We start from the raw sequence: 19,009 nt of genomic DNA on the forward strand, positions 1-19,009 counted from the left end.
CCAGCACCACTGCCACGGGGCAGTCAGACTGGGACACTCAAGCTGCTGCTTTTCATGTGGAGCTGGAATTGGGCAGCAGCCTGTGCAGGCAGCTGGGATTAGGAGCAGCTCAAGTGGAGATAGTGCTTCCAATCCTCCTGCTCTGCAGCCTGCTGGGATTCCTTCATCAGAGGGGAAAGTTTATTTGTGCGGTGGGTGAGCACAGCCGAGGCAAAGCTGCTGGCAGTGGCTGTGCTGTCCTTGACTTAGCAAAAATACAGCTCTGCAAGTAGGATAAAACCCTCAGCAGCATTGCCTGCCAAATGTGAGCAGCTCCAGTGAAGCAGGAATGCCCACCCCAGCACCCAGCAGTGCTGCCTCCCACGTGGAGGAACGCGGCCCCGTAGCGTGCGCCGAGTTCCAGGAGCCTCATTGCCTCATCCCTCACCAGAGGAGGGGAAGGAAAGGTCAGATCCCAACACTGCAGCACTGAGTGAGAGGTGTCATCCCGAAAAGTGCACAATAAATGGGCTTAATTGTCCTTGGCGGGCAATGAGCTGGGAGAGCAGGAAAAATGTCACAGGAATATGGACCAAGAGGGATTCTGCTGCTCCTGGAGCTTGGCCCCATCATGTCTGCTGTGCTCACCGGTGCATCTGCCACAGATGCCCCTTTTGGGAAGTCCAAAATGTGTAGGAAATTGATTTTTGGGACACCCAGTGCATTCCTGGTCCCTGGAGCAAACAGAGATTAACCCAGGGAAACAGCAGGCTGGACTTTGCCTGTCTGGAGAGGGCAAGGACACGGCCACCGTAATGAGAAGGAATTGCAATAACTCCACAGAAGTGGGAAGGAAATGCCATTACCTGTTCCCTCACACGGTGTTTTGTGATCCCACAGATGCCATAAATGTATCTGAGATGCTTGAAAAGCTTTCCCCTTCCCCTGGAGGGCAGGATCTTGCTGCTGCCCCACAGCCTCCCCTGGGCTGACATCTGAGAAGGGCAAACCCCGCGTGCTCTGGCAGTGTTCTGGAGTTGAACTTCTTATTCAGTTGAAAGATATTTTGATTCACAAATGAGCAGGTAAAAGAGAACATAAACCATTTTTTATGGCTTTTTTTTTTATTGTTCAAGCCTGGATTCCCATGGAGTGTGTGGAAAGCAGCTAATGCTGATTCAATGAGACAGCGTCAGAAAGGGAAATCTGTTCTCTGTGTGTAGTGCCCTGGGCTCCTCTGGGGGATTTTATTTATTTTTTTATAATTGGGGAGAAGTGGTAGAAAAATGATGGTGGTGGAAGAATGGGGTGTCTGCAAATAATTTAGAGTACTGACATTAATGTGATTCAATGCAATTCAGAGCCATGTTAGATTAGCCTGCAGTGTTGCTCACTAATGGAAAGCCTTTCCTTCCCCTTCTCCTCTCTGTGTGTGCAGGCATAACCAGGATAAATGTGGAGTTGAGGCTTGGCTCAGGTTGGCTCACCTTGGCTGGGGGTGTGAGCTGAGCTCGGCACCTCTTGTGCCTTCCCGGGCTGAGGACAGCCCTGCTCCACATCTGACAGAGCCAGGTCTCCTCTGCTCTTCAGATCCTGGGGTTTGGGTGTGGGCTGACATCTGCAAATCCTTGTCCTCACCTGGTAAATCCTGGTTCTCACCTGTCCTGCTGGAGCACTGGCATGTCCTGTGTCCTCAGTCACTCAGCTCTGCCTGATGCAGTTCCAGCTTGGCACACAGCTGCTGGTCCCCTGGGCAGCAGCCAGGCTGTGGACATGCTCTGGGAATGTGTCTGCCCCAGAGCTTTTTTCTATTTTCATATAGAACTTGTCATTTTATAGTAGCCATTCGGGGAAGACTGCACTGACACATTCCAGTAGCAGTTTGCACCCAGGAATGATCTGTGAGGAGCCACCAGAGACCCCTGGTAGGGTTTTTTACTGCATCTACTCTTGTTGAAGCACAGCAAGAACGTGGCCTGACCTCAGCTGTGCAGGGATTTTCGTGCAGACTCAGGTGAGCTCTGTGTAGCCCATGCCTGGGCTGTGTCAGGCTGGAACTGGAGCAAGCTCTCCTCAGCTGGGCAGAAGCTCTGGGTGGCTGCTTCTGGATTTGGTCACTGCTGTCAGCCCCCAGGAACACGTGCCAGTATCCCAGACTGACTGAGCAGCACTAAAGCTCCTAAGAGGGGAGCTGGACCCTGGGGTAAGGGTCTCTGCCAAGCCCCTGAGTGGGAATCACTTCATTCAATTAAATGAATTTTGTTTGACATCTCCCAGTGGGTTCTGGCTGGTCCTTGGGAGGTTCCAAGGACTGTGCTTTATCCCCCATGGTAGGGGTGTTTGGGTTGTTTGAATGGTGAGAGCAGAGGCATGCAGGGATCTGGGGTTGAAGGAAGTTTGAGGATCTTGGGAAATGTGGCAGAGCTGTGCCAAAGCTCCCTGGATAACAGGAATGGACTCCACGGGGAGCAGAGAGGTTGGAGTGGATTTTGAGGAGCAAAGTGGGTGGACCAGAACTGGCAATTTAGAGGATACTTATGTTTGATTCATTAGTAGCTCCAGGCCCTATAAACATTTAAAAAAACCATTAAAGTTGCAGTTAATTTTTTTTTTCTCTCAATAAAATTGCCTGAACTTGACAACCATGACCGATTCCCTCTGTTGCCATTGTCACGCTGCCAGTCTGCATGGGGACAAAAATTAAAACTGAAGGGCTGTGTGCTAATCTCAGATTTATTGTAGGGTTTGGTGTATGAGCCCCTTTCCCCATCCATGCTCTGTGAAGAGCTGGGGCTTCCTCATCGTGCCCATGGCCAAACAGATCCTTTCCCCTGCTCTCCACTCATGTACCCCAGATGTCTTTAAGGGAAGGCACCAAACTCCACAGATCACAAACACAGATTGGTGTGACCAAATGGAGTCCCCCTGCTCTGAGATCTGGGTGTGCCCAGCTGTGAGCTGGACATGTCTCCATCTCTGCCAAAAGCAGAGCAAAGCAGTGACAGCAGAATCTTCAACAAGATGCAAATTGTCTCGAATGCACTGAGGGGAAAAAGAAAAAGAGCATTGTATGCACAGAGAGCATTCATCTGTCTCTCTGCTTGGGATGTCTGCAGGAGCCTCTGGAGTCTGGGAACGCTGTGTTTGGGGTTTGCATCTGTTGCTTTCTGCAGCAGACCCATCCTGGTCCTGTCCTGGTCCTGTCCTGGTCCTGTCCTGGTCCCATCCTGCCTGTGCAGGGTGTGCTCACACCAGTGCTGGCATCAGCCACACGTCCTGCACAGAACACTCGCTGCCCCAGGCCCTTCCTGAGCTGGAACAGGAGCATGGACACACGCCAGCCTCTGGGGAAGAAGCAGCATCTGAAAATTGGGTAGTTAAGTGCCTGCAGAGTGTCCTGCTGGAGGAAGAATCTGGCAGATCTCAGTCACTTTGGGGTCACCTCGGTAGCAGGAGGGGACTCTGCCTTCTGCCAAGTAACCTCTGACTGGTTTTTCTTCCTTTAATGAGAAACCTGGAGCCTCACAGGCTGTTTAACTACAGTGCAGGCAGTGAGGCATGACAGAGCCAAGCCTTTTTCCAAGAGCTCGTGTCTCTGCAGGCTGCACCAGCATCCCCCAGGGCTCCCAGTGGGGACAGGGATCAGTGGCAGATCCTGCCCTCCCTCGGGGCAGCGTGGGGGCACAGGGGGGTCCCTCCTGGTGCTGGGTATTGGTGCCTCTCCAGGGAGGGGGCTCAGTTTGGCTCGGAGGAAGCTGAAGGCCAGGTTGGGGGATGAAGGGCCCTCTGCCTGCTTGGCAGCCAGTCTGTGCCAGCTGGGTCCCAGGGTGGCACTCAGCCTACCCAGCCCAGGCTGGTGCTTCAGCTCTTTGAGCAGCCCCACTTGCTCTGCCCCAGGTAATGCATTTCCCTGGCTGAGCCCAGCTGGGGGCTGGTTCCTGACAGAGCACATGGTGAGATGTTGGCATGGAGGAGCTCTTGGGTGTCCCTCACTGCCCCAAAATGTGGGTGACAGGGAGAGCTCTGGCCTGGGCCAGCCCTGAGCCTCCCTCACTCTGCTCAGCCCCACAGGGCTGGGGCACCCAGGAGGAACATGCAAGGTAAAAGCACTTGTCACAAGGAATAACATTGGAAACACGTCTTGGGAAAGTCTTTTTGATTGTAATTGGCATCTCTGAGGCTGCTGCTGGAGGCTCCTGGAGCACTGGGCTGATGGCAGAGCACATCCTGGAGCCCTGCTCTCCCCACTGAGCCCGTCCTCAGAGGACCTGAGGAGGGGCTGGTGGGAGCTGGGGCTGCCCTGTGCCCTCAGAGGGGCACTGGGAGGTGGCATCTGCTGCCCTGTGGCCAGCACCAAAGAGAGCCTTTGGGTAAAACCAAAAAGCAGCAGCAGCCCGTGCAGAGCAGCTCTGCTCCTTGGCTCTTGCCTGAGGGCGTGTTGAGTGCAGCCAGGTTTAAAGTCTGGCTCCTCTGTGTGGCTGGCAAAGGTTAAAAGATCTCCAGTGTCTTTGTATTTAATTCTCTCTTTTAGTGGCAGATTATTGTTTTCCATGGGAGTTGAAATCTGGATGGGTTTGAAGGACGTTTCTCCTGCACCAGGGCTGGAATGATTTGTTCAGAGCTGCTATGCTTTGTCTATCCTTGTTAAGTACCCAGAGAATACAGACTGCCACCGAGGGAATTTAATGTGACACATAAAAATAAGGAGTGCAGGAGAAAGCTGTAGGCTTCACAGTGTTTAACTACCTTCTCTCCTTGCTACAGAACAAGCAATTTTCTTCGAATTTGAGATGCCAAAGGTGAGAGAACACCCACTGCCCTGCCTTGGGGCTGGCACTGGTGCCCTGTGGAGAGCAAGAGCCACCAGCTCTGTGCTGCTCATGTGGGATCGCCATGTCAAAGGGGATTAGCACCAAAAAGGGCTCAACACTGGAAAGTGAGCATGAGTGAAAGTGCAAATGGGATCAGCAAGCTTGTTTAGTTTTTGTACATGAAAATTTTGCATTGCCATTGTCACAGCTCATTCCACTGCTGACTGGTCCTGGTGGCACGAGGGGAAGGGCTGGCTGTGAGCTCTGCCCTTGCCAGCACCTTCCCTGCACTACCCCAGCTCCAGCCCTGGCTCTCTGCAGGGGGATGGAGCCACAGAGTACCAGGATGGGCAGGTCAAGGGATCAGAGCAGGCCCAGGCATTGGAACTGCAGGTTCCAGGTACCTGAGGTGTGCCATGCTGTGGGCACTTCAGTCCCTCCCTCCTCGTCCCCCTCACAGGGCAGTAATACTTTGCTTTCCAAACCTGTGAGAGAAATCCCATCGCCTGCTCTGGCCCTCTTTGTCCATTTCAAAAAGCCCTTTCCAAGCCATCCCTCTCTGGGAGATGAATTCCTTGCACACATACAGCATTCCTGCCAGGTGAGGTGTCTGTCTGTCAGGGGAGTTAATCCCCACTAATCCCTTCCCTCCTCCCTGGAGCCAGCACACAATCCCCTGCTGTTACAGGAATGCACATTAAATGTGGCTCTTTGGCTTAAAATTCATGAACAAGGAAGGGGAGGGGATGTTTCCATCTTTCTGGGGGGTGCTGCTGCCCACCAGCCAGAGGTCACTGCCCTGGCAGCAGCAGCTCCTTGTGATAATCACTGGGAATTTGTTCCCAGTCCAAAAGAGTTGCAGCTTGTGCACCAAACGGCAGCCTGGAGCTTTCAGCAACAACCTGCCTCTTCTTACTCCCTGATTTGTGCACTTGAGGGGTGCACAGAACAGTTCATGTGATGTGGCTCCATCAGGGGAGCATTGGTGTCCCTTGGCCTCGCTCACAGGCTCTGGGGTGCAGGGCAGAGGGTCTGGCCGTGGTCTGGGGTGCTCAGGGGCTCTGGGGCAGTGGCAGTAGCTCTTCCCAGCACAACGGCCCTGACTGGCACAGTCTGTGAGCTGGCCTTTGGGAAAACACAGAATTAATCCCCCCCACTGTGGGCTGCAGAGCCATTTAGCCACGACTTTTCTGTTGTTTAAACAACTCTCAGACAAATAAATGCCTTTATGCCATGGCTGTCAGCTCAGGCTCTGCTCTGCTGTCCCCTCCCAGCTCTCCAGGAATGCAGTGTGTGGGATCTGACCTGCCAAGGGAGGGGGAGGCAGAGGAGCCCTGTCAGGGGGTGTTGAGGGCTCTGCCTCCTTCCACCCATTGCTCATTTGCTGGTTGCTAAATGACTGATGTGGGCTGCAGGGCACAGAGCTCTCAGGGCATTTCTTACCTCTGGTAGAGGGAAGGGCAGCTCCTGGGTGGAGAGCCATGTGCCATCCTGCTCTGCTGTCACCACACCTGCTATGGAGGTGGCAGAGATGCTGCTGGCATGGCTGGGGGCAAGGACACGCTGCTCTGGGGCAGCTCGCTGCACTTAAAGCAGGCAGCACTCAGCAAAGCACACCTGCTGAAATCCCACAAAAACATGGATGGGAAGGGGCAGGAAAGCCTTGCTGCCCTTTGTGGAGAGTGCCTGGCAGTCTCACCTGCCCTCACCTTGCCTGCAGCCGGCCTTAATTGGGTTTCTCTTATAAAAGCAGAATGTGGAGCAGTGAAGCGCTGTGGGCACACACCTGCTGGGACTCTGGGGAGCAGAGGGAGGCAGGGCCAGGGAGGGGACTGGGCTCCAGCTGGAGCCTTCAGCCACAGCAGCGTGGCTCTGCCAGGCCTGGGGAGACGTGTCCTGCTGAGCTCTGCCCAGGTAGGAGGGCAGGGAGGCAGGTTGTGACAGAGGCTTTTAAAGGGGGATGGAGTCCGTGTGCTTCTGCTCTGCAGGGGGAAGGGGCAGAAAATGGGTTTTAACAGCACAGTGTGGGGTGACTGGAGCATCTCTGGCCCTGCCCAGGCCACAGGAGACACCTGACCCTCCCCTGCTGCCAGGGAAAGCAGTGCAGGTCTCCCTGTGGCCATGGAGGGAGGCTGAGCAGAACCCAGAGAGGCTGAGCAGAACCCAGAGAGGTTGAGCAGAAGCCAGAGCCCCTGCTGGGGCATGGAGGGGGCTGGGGTTTGCCTGGGCTCTGTTTAAAGCCTCTGTGTGTCAATCCCACGGGAGGTGGCAGTAAGCCATGCCCCGGGGCTAAGGGCAGGGAGGGGAGGGCAGTGCTCTGTGTGCTGTAGCTCTGCTCGTGTCAGCCCTCTCTGTGCCCAAGGTCGGTACATGGGGCAGAGCTCCCAGCCTTGGAAGCTTCCTCATCCTTCTCCTCTTCCTCCTCTTCCTCCTCCTGCTGCCAGGATGTGCTGGAGGTCAAGTCAGGAGGGTGCCCTACCTGAGTGATGTCCATTCACACACGGGCGTGGCTCCTGTTGTCCCCTGCTGCCGTGTGACTGCCTGCTGTCCCCACAGGGCTGTAATGTCATGGAGGACCAGGACCTGCGCGACATCGGCATCGGTGACCCGCAGCACCGGCGGAAGCTGCTCCAGGCTGCTCGCTCCCTCCCCAAGGTCAGCACCAGCCCAGATGGGCACTGCCAGGCATGGCTGTGAGCACGGGGGAGAGAAAAGCCAGACCCTGCATCTCCAGGGCTGTGGGAAGTCGCAGGGAGGAGGAGGAGGGGTGTACTGCTCTTCCAGGCTATGTGGATGGTGGGACTCTTCCTCCTGCCAGTCTTGATCCTTTGTTTGTACAGTGATTTTGTTACTGGCTAGTGGAGATAGTGATGGCCTGTAAATTTATTTTCATTGACCTCCACATCCCTTGGGATCCCTGCTCCTGCAGCTTTTAACACCTTTCCTGTGCTTTCACAGTTGAAACCCCTGGGCTGTGATGGGAACAGCCAGCCATCAGTTCCTGCATGGCTCGACTCCCTGGGGCTGCAGGATTACATCCAGTCCTTCCTCTCGAGTGGCTACAGCTCTATTGACACTGTGAAAAACCTCTGGGAGCTTGAGATAGTGAACGTGAGTGTCCCCCCCCCTCCTGCCAGGGCAGCACGGCCCTGCCCTGCTCCCTGGGGCTGGCACTTGCTGCAAGTCTCTCAGAGCAGCTCTGTGCCCGTGCTGACCCTGATCTCTCCCTGCAGGTGCTGAAAGTGAACCTGCTGGGCCATCGGAAGAGGATCATTGCCTCCCTGGCAGACAGACCCTACGAGGAGCCACCAGCCAAGCCACCACGGTTCTCACAGCTGAGAGTGAGTCCCTGCTCGTGGCTCCCTGCCTGATGGTGTGTCAGTGCTGGGAGAAATCTTGCCATGGCCAGTGGTGTCCATACAGCTGCTTGCCTCATCCTCTTCAGCCACCCAAGCAAATTCTTGTGCAGGAGCAACCTTGCAGTGAGTGGGGCAAAATAATTCCAGCCCTTGCAGGGCAGCCTCTGGGTGCTGATCCCATGGGAAAGGCCAGGCTGCCCCTAGGGATTAGGTGTCTGCACTGAAGGGGTGCAGGGTGCCACTCCCACCTCTGCCCTGCACGGAAAGGAGCTCTGTGCCCACTTTGTTACCCTTGGTTCCTGGTCAGATGTGGGAGCTTTCAGCAGGCAGGAGTGCCCCAGCCCAGCTGGAGAGTGGCTGCAGCTGGGACTTGGGGTTTGATTGCACCCTTGGGATCCAGAGCCCTCTCCTGGCCCGGCTGGGCTGCTGAGAGCTCCCGCTCTCGCTGCCAAGTAACACTCCACAAGATGGGTGGATGTTGATTTTTGCTGCAGGAGTGGCAGCATTTGGATGTCAGGCCCTTGTTATGGGACTTGGCTGGGAGGGAAGCATCACATTCCCCTTCTTCCTGAAAACTGGCTTTTGAGAGCTGAGTTTGGCAGAAGCTGCTGGGCTCAGAGCGACCCTGAGCTCAGGAATATGGGGTAGCATGTTGTGCTGCCTCCTCCCAGAGATTGCTAATCAGCTTCCTGGAGCAGGAACTGGAGTGATTAGCATTTACCCAACCTAAACATCTGGTCCTTGCCCTGCTGCAGAGCTCTGCCCTCTTGGATTCCCAACCTTTCCAACCCAAACAGCTGAAGCGAGTTGGGCTGCTGTGTCCTGCTTGCTGACACGGGATTCTTTAGGAACTGGGCTCAAGTGTGAGAACAGAGGGTTCACTCTGGTGCTGCACTGGGAGGGTGCCCAGTACAGACCCGCTGCTCAGTGCCCTGTGCCAGGCAGAAGGGGCACAGGAGCACCAGCAGCCAGGGAAGGATCAGCACCCCGAGCCGGGCGAGCCGAAGGCTGCTGAGGCAGGGAGAGGCTGCTCTGCTGATTGAGATGCTGCCCGGGGAGGCTGCCTGGGAGAATGGGCCATTTGCAGCATTTCCTGGCGCTGCAGCTGGTGAGCTCCAGCGGACGTCAATGGCAAATCAAGCGAGAATGAATGGGAATAATGGGAATAATGCGGCCACAGCTGTGCCGAGGCTCTGGCCCTGCCTGCGGGCCCTGGGCGCGCTCTGGCGGCTGCTCCCGGCGCTCCTCTGCTGGGGTGGCTGAGCATCATCGCCCTCGGGGGCTTAGCTTAGTGCTTAAGGGAGCCCACCCCTCTGGAATCACCTTGCCCCCAGCCCAGCGTGTCCCCTGCCCTCCTGGGATGAGCTCTTGGAGGCAGAGGCATGCTGGGCACAAAGGGTGAGTACATGGCTGAAACCATCCTGGAGCATGTGAGGTGTCTCGTGCAGGAGGTAAAGGGTGGGATTGGCACTGAGGCAGGAGCTGACCCCATTAGTCCACTCAATGCTGGGCAGTGTGGAGGGAATGATGGGGGGCACAGCACAGCCCGAGCTGACTGGGTCCCTTTGTGGTGTCTGCTCCTTCCAGTGCCAGGATTTGATGTCCCAGACATCGTCTCCCCTGAGCCAGAACGACTCCTGCACAGGCAGATCTGCTGATCTCCTGCTGCCCTCTGGGGACACTGCCAGGAGGCAGCACGATCGTGGCACTGAGGTTGCTCCCTACGCCAGAGCTGAGCGCTACAAAGCACAGGTTAGTGGGTGTTTCTGTGTGTCCTGGGGGCCCTCTGCACAGCTCCCCCATCTCTGGAGCCAGGGAGAAGGGAGGATGATGCAGGGAGGGAGCTGGTCAGGCTCAGCTTCCCTCAGACATTAGAGTCAGCAGCTCCTTTATGCCTCAATTTCACCTCAAAAATGGATGGCTCACACTTCCATCAGCACTGGCACCTTAACCCCATGTGCTACCTCCACCCAGCTCCTGGGGGATTTGGCCATTGCCAGCCTCAATCCACTCAGCTCAAGGAGCCCCAGTGAGAGCTGCTCCAGCCCACTGTGGCTTCACATCCCTGCTTCTTGCCATGCAGGAGGACCGTCGGGAGTCCAGGCTCACCCTGCGCCCCCCCAGCCTGGCAGCCCCCTATGCCCCTGTTCAAAACTGGCAGCACCAGCCTGAGAAGCTCATCTTCGAGTCCTGCGGGTACGAGGCCAACGTAAGTGGCTTTTGGGTAGTGGGGGTGGTGAGGATGAGGAGCTCGGGGGTCTCAGGGCAGTGTCATTGCCTTGGCATTGGCAGGATTTAACATCTCTCCCCCCTTCACACAGTACTTGGGCTCCATGTTGATCAAAGACCTCCGAGGGACAGAGTCCACCCAGGACGCCTGTGCCAAGATGAGGGTAGGGAGGGGCTGGGGGCTTCACTTGCAGCCTGGGGGTGATGATGTGGGGTGGGGAGGGGGGACTGCAGTGGTTCCCCGAGCCCTGTCCACCAAATAGGCAGTGCCACTGTCTCTGGTGAGCTGCCAGAGCATTGTTCCAGTATGCAGAGGGTCTGGGAGAGTGGGTGATTTCACTGGGGAAGTGGTGGCTGGGTTCTCTTCAGGTCCTTGTCTCTTCCCCTCTGCTTCCACCAGGAGCTAACTTTCCTCCTCCTGGTCCCAGATCCCCAAAACTTCCTGTACAGGCTTGGGGGTCTCTGGTGTGGGGGTAAAGAAGGGGCATCCATTCACAGTTGGTCACTTGAATATTCTTGTTTCTGAAGAAATCCACGGAGCACATGAAGAAGATCCCAACCATAATCCTGTCCATCACATACAAAGGGGTGAAGTTCATCGATGCCTCCAACAAGGTGAGCTGCAGATGCCTCAAAGTCAGTGTCTGGAGGGACACAGCCTGCAATCCCACCTGCCTGGGGACTGCAGGTCACTTTTTGTGGCTCCAGGAGCCACAGATAGTCCTGGGGAGCTTCTGGAGCTGGTGGAGAATACCAAGGTGGTGATGATCACCTGAGTGCCAAGGCTTGGCAGACTGGCTGCTTGTGGACCATGTTGCCATTTATTCCTGCCATGGGAGGGAGCTGGGACTGGTCTGGCTGGGAGACCCCCACAGCCACTGTTTGCTGGGTGTATTTGCCATCCCCAGAAGGGTGACGGGTGCTTGTGGTTGACCCTGGCAGAATGTCATTGCTGAGCACGAGATCCGGAACATCTCCTGTGCTGCTCAGGACCCTGAGGACCTCTGCACCTTTGCCTACATCACCAAGGACCTGCAGACCAGCCATCACTACTGCCATGTCTTCAGCACTGTGGATGTGGTGAGTGCATTGTCATGTCACATCCCCTGGGCTTTCACAGCCCATTTGTTTCATCCCTCAGCTTTATTGGCTAGTCACAGACTGCTCCTTTCCAGGGTTCTTTCACCCACTTTTACCCTAAAGTAGTCTTGGTTCAAATGCCTGTCCTTTGGACCTCTGTGGACAAAGAGAATATTTGTCTGGTTTCATTCCTGCCATCTCCAGTGCTGAATAAAGCAGGGCAGGAGCTTTCCCTCCTGGGGAATGTGCTCTGCACAAACCCCTAACATGCTCTCAATTATGTTGAGCATAATGGGCTGATGTAACAACTCAGAGAAGGTAGAAGTGTGATTTGCTTTTATACTTGGGCAGAATCAAAATTGCACAAGACTTTTGGGCTATTTTTCTTTGTGCTGCTGTACTGCAGTACTGGTGGGGCTTTAGACGTGGGCAGGAGGCCCTGGGGGCAGGCTCCCCCCACATCTGGAGCTCAGTGGCTTTGCCAGGGACACAGCAGGATGTCACCTGCTGATGGGAAGGTCTGTGACCCCAGAGCAGCTTCTGAGCACAAGGGGGACTGTGTCCAGGGTGATCTGACAGCTTTGTGTTCTCTGTGTTCTCTCCAAGAACCTGACGTACGAGATCATCCTCACGTTGGGGCAGGCATTCGAGGTCGCCTACCAGCTCGCCCTGCAAGCCCAGAGAGCAAAGCCTCTGGGTGCTGGAGCAGGAGAAATGATTGAAACAAAATCTTCCAAACCGGTGCCTAAACCACGAGCAGGCATGAGGAAATCCGCGGTACGTGGGTGCGGGCAGGAGCGACCTGCTGGGCTGAGCTGGGGTTCTTGTGGGCACCACAGCCCTACACCTCCCCTGGGTGGTGGGGGGAGCCCAGACGTGTCCAGGTGCCTGTCCTGCTGCTGGCACTGCAGCTCTGTGTCTGTGTCAGTTCTGCTGCAGGGCTGACAGAGGGTGGCAGAGGTGGAAATAGCTCAGGTGGGATGGGGCTTTAGTGCCCTGCTGGGTTCAGCACGAGCTTCCACGTGCAAACCCTGCAGAGCTGCAGTGAGATACGTAGGTGAGCTGCAGCATGGGATTCCCCATAGCCAAAACCAGCTAAGACTGGAGCTGCTGAGGAGCAGGGACTGCTGCACAAGCCACTGCCTTCCTTTAATGTGTCCTTTTGTCTGTGTTCTGCTTGCTCCCCCCGCTCAGGTGCCGCTCCCTCCCGACACCCGCTGTTGTTACTGTCACACCTGTACAACACACCGCCCCTCCTACCTGCCGCTGCAGTCTGTTAGTCCTGGAGCGAAGGTCTTTACCCTTCTTCCTGCCATCCTCCATTCCAAACCCACCCGGGCTGCCTCCCCACTTCTGTATCTCCTGCTGTGCCCCGTGTCCTGCCTCCTGTTGTTCATCCCCATGCTCATTCTGGCCCACGCCAGGGGCTCTGCTGCTCCCACCGCCCCTGCTGATGCAGTGTGGCAGCTCTCAGCTAACCCCGTTGCTCCTGCTGGGGTGGTAACTTCCCCGTGGCACCCTGATTTAGCAGGACAAGAGGAAGAGCCATGCTTGGTCAGGAGGGTGAAGCACGTGGGAGCTCACCTGCCAGGAGCTGTCTGCCTCTGTCCCATTTCTGTAGCTTTTTTCATTTTTCATGCTTGTTTGAGATGAGCAAAGCTGTCGCTGATGGTGACAGGGACTCACAACCTAATGCAGGGAGTCATCTTGGGGTGCTGGGTTGAGACTGACTTGGCCAGACACATTTTAGCTGTGAAGGACTCAAATGCCTCCCCAGCCAGAGCTGCTTCCTTGCACACATCACGTTTTTGGGACGGGCAGTAGGCAGGCAGGCGCTCCGTGCTTTGAGTCCCTGCTCATCCTGTCCTAGAAGCACAGGTGTCCTAAGATGCCCTTTCTCTCCTTATTTTCTAGCTGGATCCCCCTGAAGTGGACCAAGACTCCCAGTCTCATGCCAGTGTCTCCTGGGTCGTGGACCCCAAGCAGGACTCCAAGCGGACCCTCAGCACTAAGTATGAGACCACTATCTTCTAAAGCAAACGCCCGCGTCCGCCCCGTCTAACCGTGCCTTTGCGATCTGATCTGTCTGCTCTTCTAAACTCCCTCTTCCTCCAGCTGCTCGCCCTGAGCCCGCGTAGGCACCGCGTCCAAGGCAGCAGCACTCAGGAGACTGTAGACTTAAACGGCTTTTGTACCTGATCGCTGCTGAACACTGTGAATCTCCTTACTCGGAATCAAGGGTAACTGTAGCTGCCCGCCAGGCGAGGCGGGAGGAGCAGAGAGGGCAGGCTGGCAGTCGGAGATGTGGATCCAGGAAAGCCGCCCACCGTTTTCACGTCTTCCCCCCTCGCTCTGGCACTGTGAATCCCTGGGGCAATGTGATACTCCCCAGGCCTTTTTTTTTCTATCTCACCTTGTCCTTGGACTGATGGAGACCTCTTGTCTCTTCGGTGCACACACTCCCTCCTCCTAGATCCTCCTCTTCCCAACTGAGCCACGGCTGTGTACTGTTCAGTGAACTCACCTCTCCTTCCTGCCAGTCGAACCGACACTAACCACTGTGATGCTCTCTGCAGATAACACACGGGCACTTCAGTTCCCTCACAGCCGCCCTTGCCCGCAGTCTCCTTCCTCAAAGCCCAGCACAGAACTTGCTCTGGGTGGTGGGGAGCGTTGGTTCGGGCCGGGTGTGATCGTTCCCACTGTGAGCTCTGTCCCCTCGGACACGAGGGGGGGTTTGGTTGCATGCATTTCAGTCCTTTGTAGGTTTTTCTTTCCCTCATAGTCCTTGTGTTTACACTCGCCAGACTTCTTGTGAAGTTCTGACGTGGCAGCCTGTGGTTAAGCTTCCAAAGGCACACGCTGATGTTAGCCCCAGGCTGGGGAGGAGAGGTGTCAGCTGGGCACCACAAGCAGCATCAGCAGGGAGAGGTTAGAGAGCAGCCCCAGGTTATTTGCCCCTGGTGTTAGGGCCCAGTAGCAGGTTGTCTGAGTTTTGATGTGGCTTTGGAGCTGCTGCCTCAGATCTTTCATTTCCCCTCACCTGCAGTGAAATTTGGTGTTTCAAAGTCCTTATTTAGCTCTTTCTCAGGAATGAGTTTGATCTCCCAAGTCATTTGCGACTTAATGGCAAACTGACCTCAGACTGAGGGCTCAGCCAGTGGGAACCCAGTGAGAGGACTAAAAGTAAAAGTGTTAGAGCAAAAAAAATAAGGAAAGCTCAGTCTAGTACATACATTTCATATGCCACAGAGTCAGCACTGCCCAGGGCCTGCAGTGCCACCCTGCCAGCCCAGGCCTTGTGGACAACAGAACATTGCTGTGCCTGAGGTGCTCCAGGAGGCTGGGTTTGGGTTCCATCAGCACTTTTCCAAGCTCTAAGAGTGCCCTGAAGGTTTCTGTGTCCCTCTAAGAGAAACTCAGTCCCTGGCGTGGGTGGCAGAGCAGTTTCTATGTGTAGGTGTTCACCACGCAGCTGCCACACGTCCCCCCAGTGTCAGAGCTCTGAGCTCTTCACCTCCCCCTGCTCTCAGCTGGGAAGGGCAGGTCCCCCCACACCCCCTAAATCCGGGTCACGAGAGCATGTGCCTTTCTAAGGGTGCCCAAACCCAGCAGGGATCCCAGGCAGCCCTTCCCAGACGGCGCCGCTGCCGCTCCGTGGCCGTAGCCCTGACGGTTTTTGCGTCCCGTCTCTGGGCCGTTCGCCTCGCCTCTCCAGCAGGTGTTTTTGTGTGACTCGGAAATTCATTCCATTATCTTCCTTTCTGTTTGCCTCTGCGAAGCTGAGCTCCGGGCAGCCGTCTCCTACCACGGGATGTAGTAGCTTGGCAGAGACCTGGACGCAGTGGCCTCCTGACATGAAGATCATCTCCCCCCTGGCACGGGTGGGTGCCTCAGAGTGGGTGCGTGGCTGCTCGGTGAGGGCTCCCAGAGCACAGGGGGGAAGGGACCCAGCTCCGCCGAGGAAAGCTGCTCATCTCCATTCCTAGCAAAGGAAAACTCGACACTCGGAGGCCAAGAGCGATGTCGCCTTTCCTAGTCTGAGACAAAACGTCTTTCCACCGGTTTCTTTTTTAACGAAGTGACACAGAGCAAATCCGGTTCACGGTTTCAATGTAGCACTGCAGCTTTTTGGTGAGGAAAAAAAAAACAAAACAGATTTTTATTTACTGAGAATCCTGCAGTCCGGCGAGGAGCACGATAGAAAGTCTTAGCAGGGGCGTGGTGTGCACATTTCTGATGGTACTTACTCTGCTTCAGCTCTGGGTGAACAGGAGAGAACGCCAAATTCTTGGAGATCACTTCCTCCTGTGTGAGAACCTGGTAGGGTAAGTCTGCACCCTGTTCTCCAAGCCACTCCACGCTTTTATAGCAAATGGAAGTAACTTGAGGAAAAGAATCTGCAAAGGATCTTTCACCCCAGAGCAGCTGTGGCCAATATCCCCGATGGTACAAAGCTTCCTTATCCCCTGAACTGTCGTGTTGCAATACTTGACATTTCTATGGCAAGGACCCCGTTTCTTCCTGTTTCCGCACTGAATTCCTGGGGACAGCTCCCTGCTCCAGCCTCTGTGCACCTGTCTTGTTTTTAAATGCAGTTATGCCCTGAAGGGTTGGGGTTTTTTTAAGTATATTCAATTGTGATTTAGCACTTTTTTGATACTAGCTCATTATTTAATTAGTGCAACCGTTTCAGAAGATGAACAAATAAGGAGTTAAATTTTGGGCATTACACTGAAACAGTCCATCCCCAAGGACAAACCACATCAGCCTGAGGGTGGCTTGGCCCCATCCGAGCCCAGTGTCCCCAAAGACACCACCTCAAAGGTGCTGTGTGCTTGCTTTTTTCTGAATTACCGAGTGTTTCACAGTGGTTTGGGCTGTCACTGACGTGTTTTCAGACTGTTCCCCTCTGGGGGAGAGTGTTAAAATGGTTGTGATATGAATTCTTCAGATGCAAAATGCAGCTCAGTGTGTCTGTGGTGATCTCGCCAGGCCCTGGCAGGGCTGTGGGACCTGCTGCCACGGGAGCGCTGTGCCCGAGTAATTCCTGTTTAACTCCAGTTGCTGCTGTATGTCAGGATTTCCTTTAGTCTCTCTCACCAGTGAGGCTGGGAGGGAAGTGAACCATAATCCCAAGGGCACAGACCTGTAAAGGATTGGGAAGGGCGAGTGGAGATTTTGGGTTAAGTCAATGAATTTAGGAAACCTAACATTCCTTGTTATGCACATGTTGCAATTCATACTGGTGTAAGTGTAAATATTTGGTGTCTTTGGTGAGATTGCAAATTGAACCTCTGCTTGGGAGGAGGGACACCTTTCCTTTCTGACACGTGAGCTTTTTTGGAGGTTGGCTTGGAGGTAACGTGGTGATGAAGACTCCAATCTTCAGGCACTGGGCTCGGTTGACCCTGGTGGTCCATTCCAGCCCCACGTGTAATCCTGTGGTTGTCTTTAGTGATCCATTCTTTAGCCAGATACTCCCTTTCTCACCTTCCTCACAGACAGAGCAGTTGTTTTGGCAGTTCAGTGTGGTGGGGTCTCTCAAGGGACTCAGTGCTGGAGGCTGACCCTGGGCTGTGCCAGTTGTTGGCTCCTGGCCTCCTCCACCCACCCACTGTGCAGTATTCGGGCTCTTCCTCCCTGCAGGGTTTTGTGCTATCTGGAGGAAACTGCCCCACATTTCTGGTGCTGAACGTGACATTGCATCCAACTGCATCTGCTGCATTACCTGCCCGGGAGGAGTTGGGGCTCCTCTGTTCCTCTCTTTTAAAGACAGATTGTGTTTCACAGACTTTGGTTTGTGGGCTGAGCCCTCACTCACGGCTGGCAAACAGAGTTGCCGAGTTTTGTCTTTCTTTTTATAGGAGGGGATGATTTTTTTTTTTCAAATTGAAGATGCTTTATCCTTTTTTTATTTTGTGTTTACAAAGAAAAAAAAATCAGCGCTAACCTTAGCTGTTCAACTGACTTTAAACTTGCTTTGGGATTGCTCTTTTTAGAAGAAATTATGCAACTTTTTAGGGGTACACACCCCCCTCCCAGGGAGAAGAAGCAGCACCTTCCAGGCTGTACCTGTAGTGAAGTCTGTACCTTCAGGAGGCTGCTGAGACACAGAGCAGATGCCAAAAAGCCCTGAAATTGTCCCGTTCTGTGTGCAGCTGGGGTGGAGCCAAAGCTTTAATGCTCCTTCCACCCACCTCAGAAGTTGCCAGCAGCAGCAGCAGCAGCATTTCCCTGGCTCTGCTCAGATCCGTGTTTTGGAGCCAGCACAGCGCTCACAACGCTGTCGTGTTGCAAAGGTCTCCCTTTTAAATCTCACATTGGTATTACCTTAAATTTGTTTTCCCAAAAGAAAAGTACCTGTGCTGTTCTCGCTAAGTCAACCCAGCTCAGACATTTTTCTTACCCACAGAAGAATAACCTGGGATTCCCTGACAGGGCAGAGACAGTCGAGTTCAGTTTGCAATGTGGACATTTTTGCTAATTGTGATGTATGGCAGTGGGGCTGATTTGTAATACAAATGTTATTTAATCTGTCTGTATTTTGATACTTGAATTTCCTTTTATTTCCTGTATATACAATTGTTAATCTGTTCAAATTTGTCTGAATTTTAAACATCTTGTGGTACCAAACATAACCAATCTGTGCAACGACATAGACTGACCTCACTACAACAAGGCGAGATTGTAAATATTCCTGGGCTTCCAGCAGTCGTTTTGTTGTTTTCATAATTGTACAACTTAGAACAGACCGAATTAATAAACAACCTTAGACACACGTGTGTGCTCTTGTGTGTGGCCCCCGTGTTGTGCCCAAGTCCTGCTGGGGGTCTGTGTCAAAGCAGGGCAGTTCTCATCCTGCAGGCACTGGCTGGGGGGTTTGGGAGCTTTGGTTGAAGCTGTTTTTTTTCTGCAGCCAGTCATAATGACCCAAACATTGAATATTATTATTTTGAGTCTAATTTATGCGTAAAATCACATCCAAATGTTCTGTTAAAGACAGCACGAGGGTCTGCAGGCATTGTGGGTGTATTCTACACATGATGGAGGGTTAGAAAAGCACATTTTTGCCCCCACTAAAGTACATCTGCAAGGACTGTGTCCCTGGGGGCTCCATGTATGGGGATAGCCACTGAAATCCTTTTTTGCAGCACGGCAGCGAGTGGTTCCTGGGACACCAGTACCCATTTGGGCAACCATAGTTCAGAACATTTACCCAGCAAAGAGCTGGGGCTTGCCAGGAATTAGGACATTTCAGTTTGTAAAATTAGAGCAAGAAATCCAGACATTTAAATACAGGTTAAAGTTCAGATTTTCGTGTCAAGTAAAACCCGACTGATGTGAAATGCTAAATACACCAGGGATTGCTAAATTTATACCGTATGTTCCATTTCTAATAGCAAGGCAAGTCAGGTTTTCAGGCTGACATGAAATACACTGAGCTGCTTTAATGGTTTGAAGCACCATGAGGTTTTATCCCTCACAGCCCTGGCTGGGACTGACACCTCAGCAGAGGTTACAGGCCCCAGGCAGAATCTGAGTTTTTAA

At 54.0% G+C, this 19,009-nt stretch overlaps 1 protein-coding gene across 10 annotated transcripts in view; it reads left to right on the top strand.

Annotated features, from left to right (window-relative positions):
• ANKS1A (ankyrin repeat and sterile alpha motif domain containing 1A) overlaps nt 1–18,239 on the top strand; it is a 74,177-nt gene extending 55,938 nt beyond the window's left edge. For 6 of the 10 annotated variants that reach the window (XM_064399064.1, XM_064399069.1, XM_064399068.1 and 3 more), the window contains 10 exons: nt 7,347–7,445; nt 7,749–7,901; nt 8,024–8,131; nt 9,737–9,901; nt 10,233–10,358; nt 10,471–10,542; nt 10,907–10,993; nt 11,321–11,458; nt 12,065–12,235; nt 13,373–18,239. In XM_064399064.1, coding sequence (XP_064255134.1) covers nt 7,347–7,445; nt 7,749–7,901; nt 8,024–8,131; nt 9,737–9,901; nt 10,233–10,358; nt 10,471–10,542; nt 10,907–10,993; nt 11,321–11,458; nt 12,065–12,235; nt 13,373–13,492 — 1,239 coding nt within the window. In that variant the 3' untranslated portion in view covers nt 13,493–18,239. Of the gene's footprint in view, nt 1–7,346; nt 7,446–7,748; nt 7,902–8,023; nt 8,132–9,736; nt 9,902–10,232; nt 10,359–10,470; nt 10,543–10,906; nt 10,994–11,320; nt 11,459–12,064; nt 12,236–12,652; nt 12,752–13,372 lie in introns of all 10 variants that reach the window. The other 4 variants (XM_064399073.1, XM_064399074.1, XM_064399065.1 and 1 more) reach the window with 3 other exon arrangements.
• The last annotated feature ends 770 nt before the right edge of the window (nt 18,240–19,009 follow it).

Source organism: Passer domesticus, chromosome 25, assembly GCF_036417665.1.
Source record: "Passer domesticus isolate bPasDom1 chromosome 25, bPasDom1.hap1, whole genome shotgun sequence".
Classification (NCBI taxonomy): domain Eukaryota; kingdom Metazoa; phylum Chordata; class Aves; order Passeriformes; family Passeridae; genus Passer; species Passer domesticus.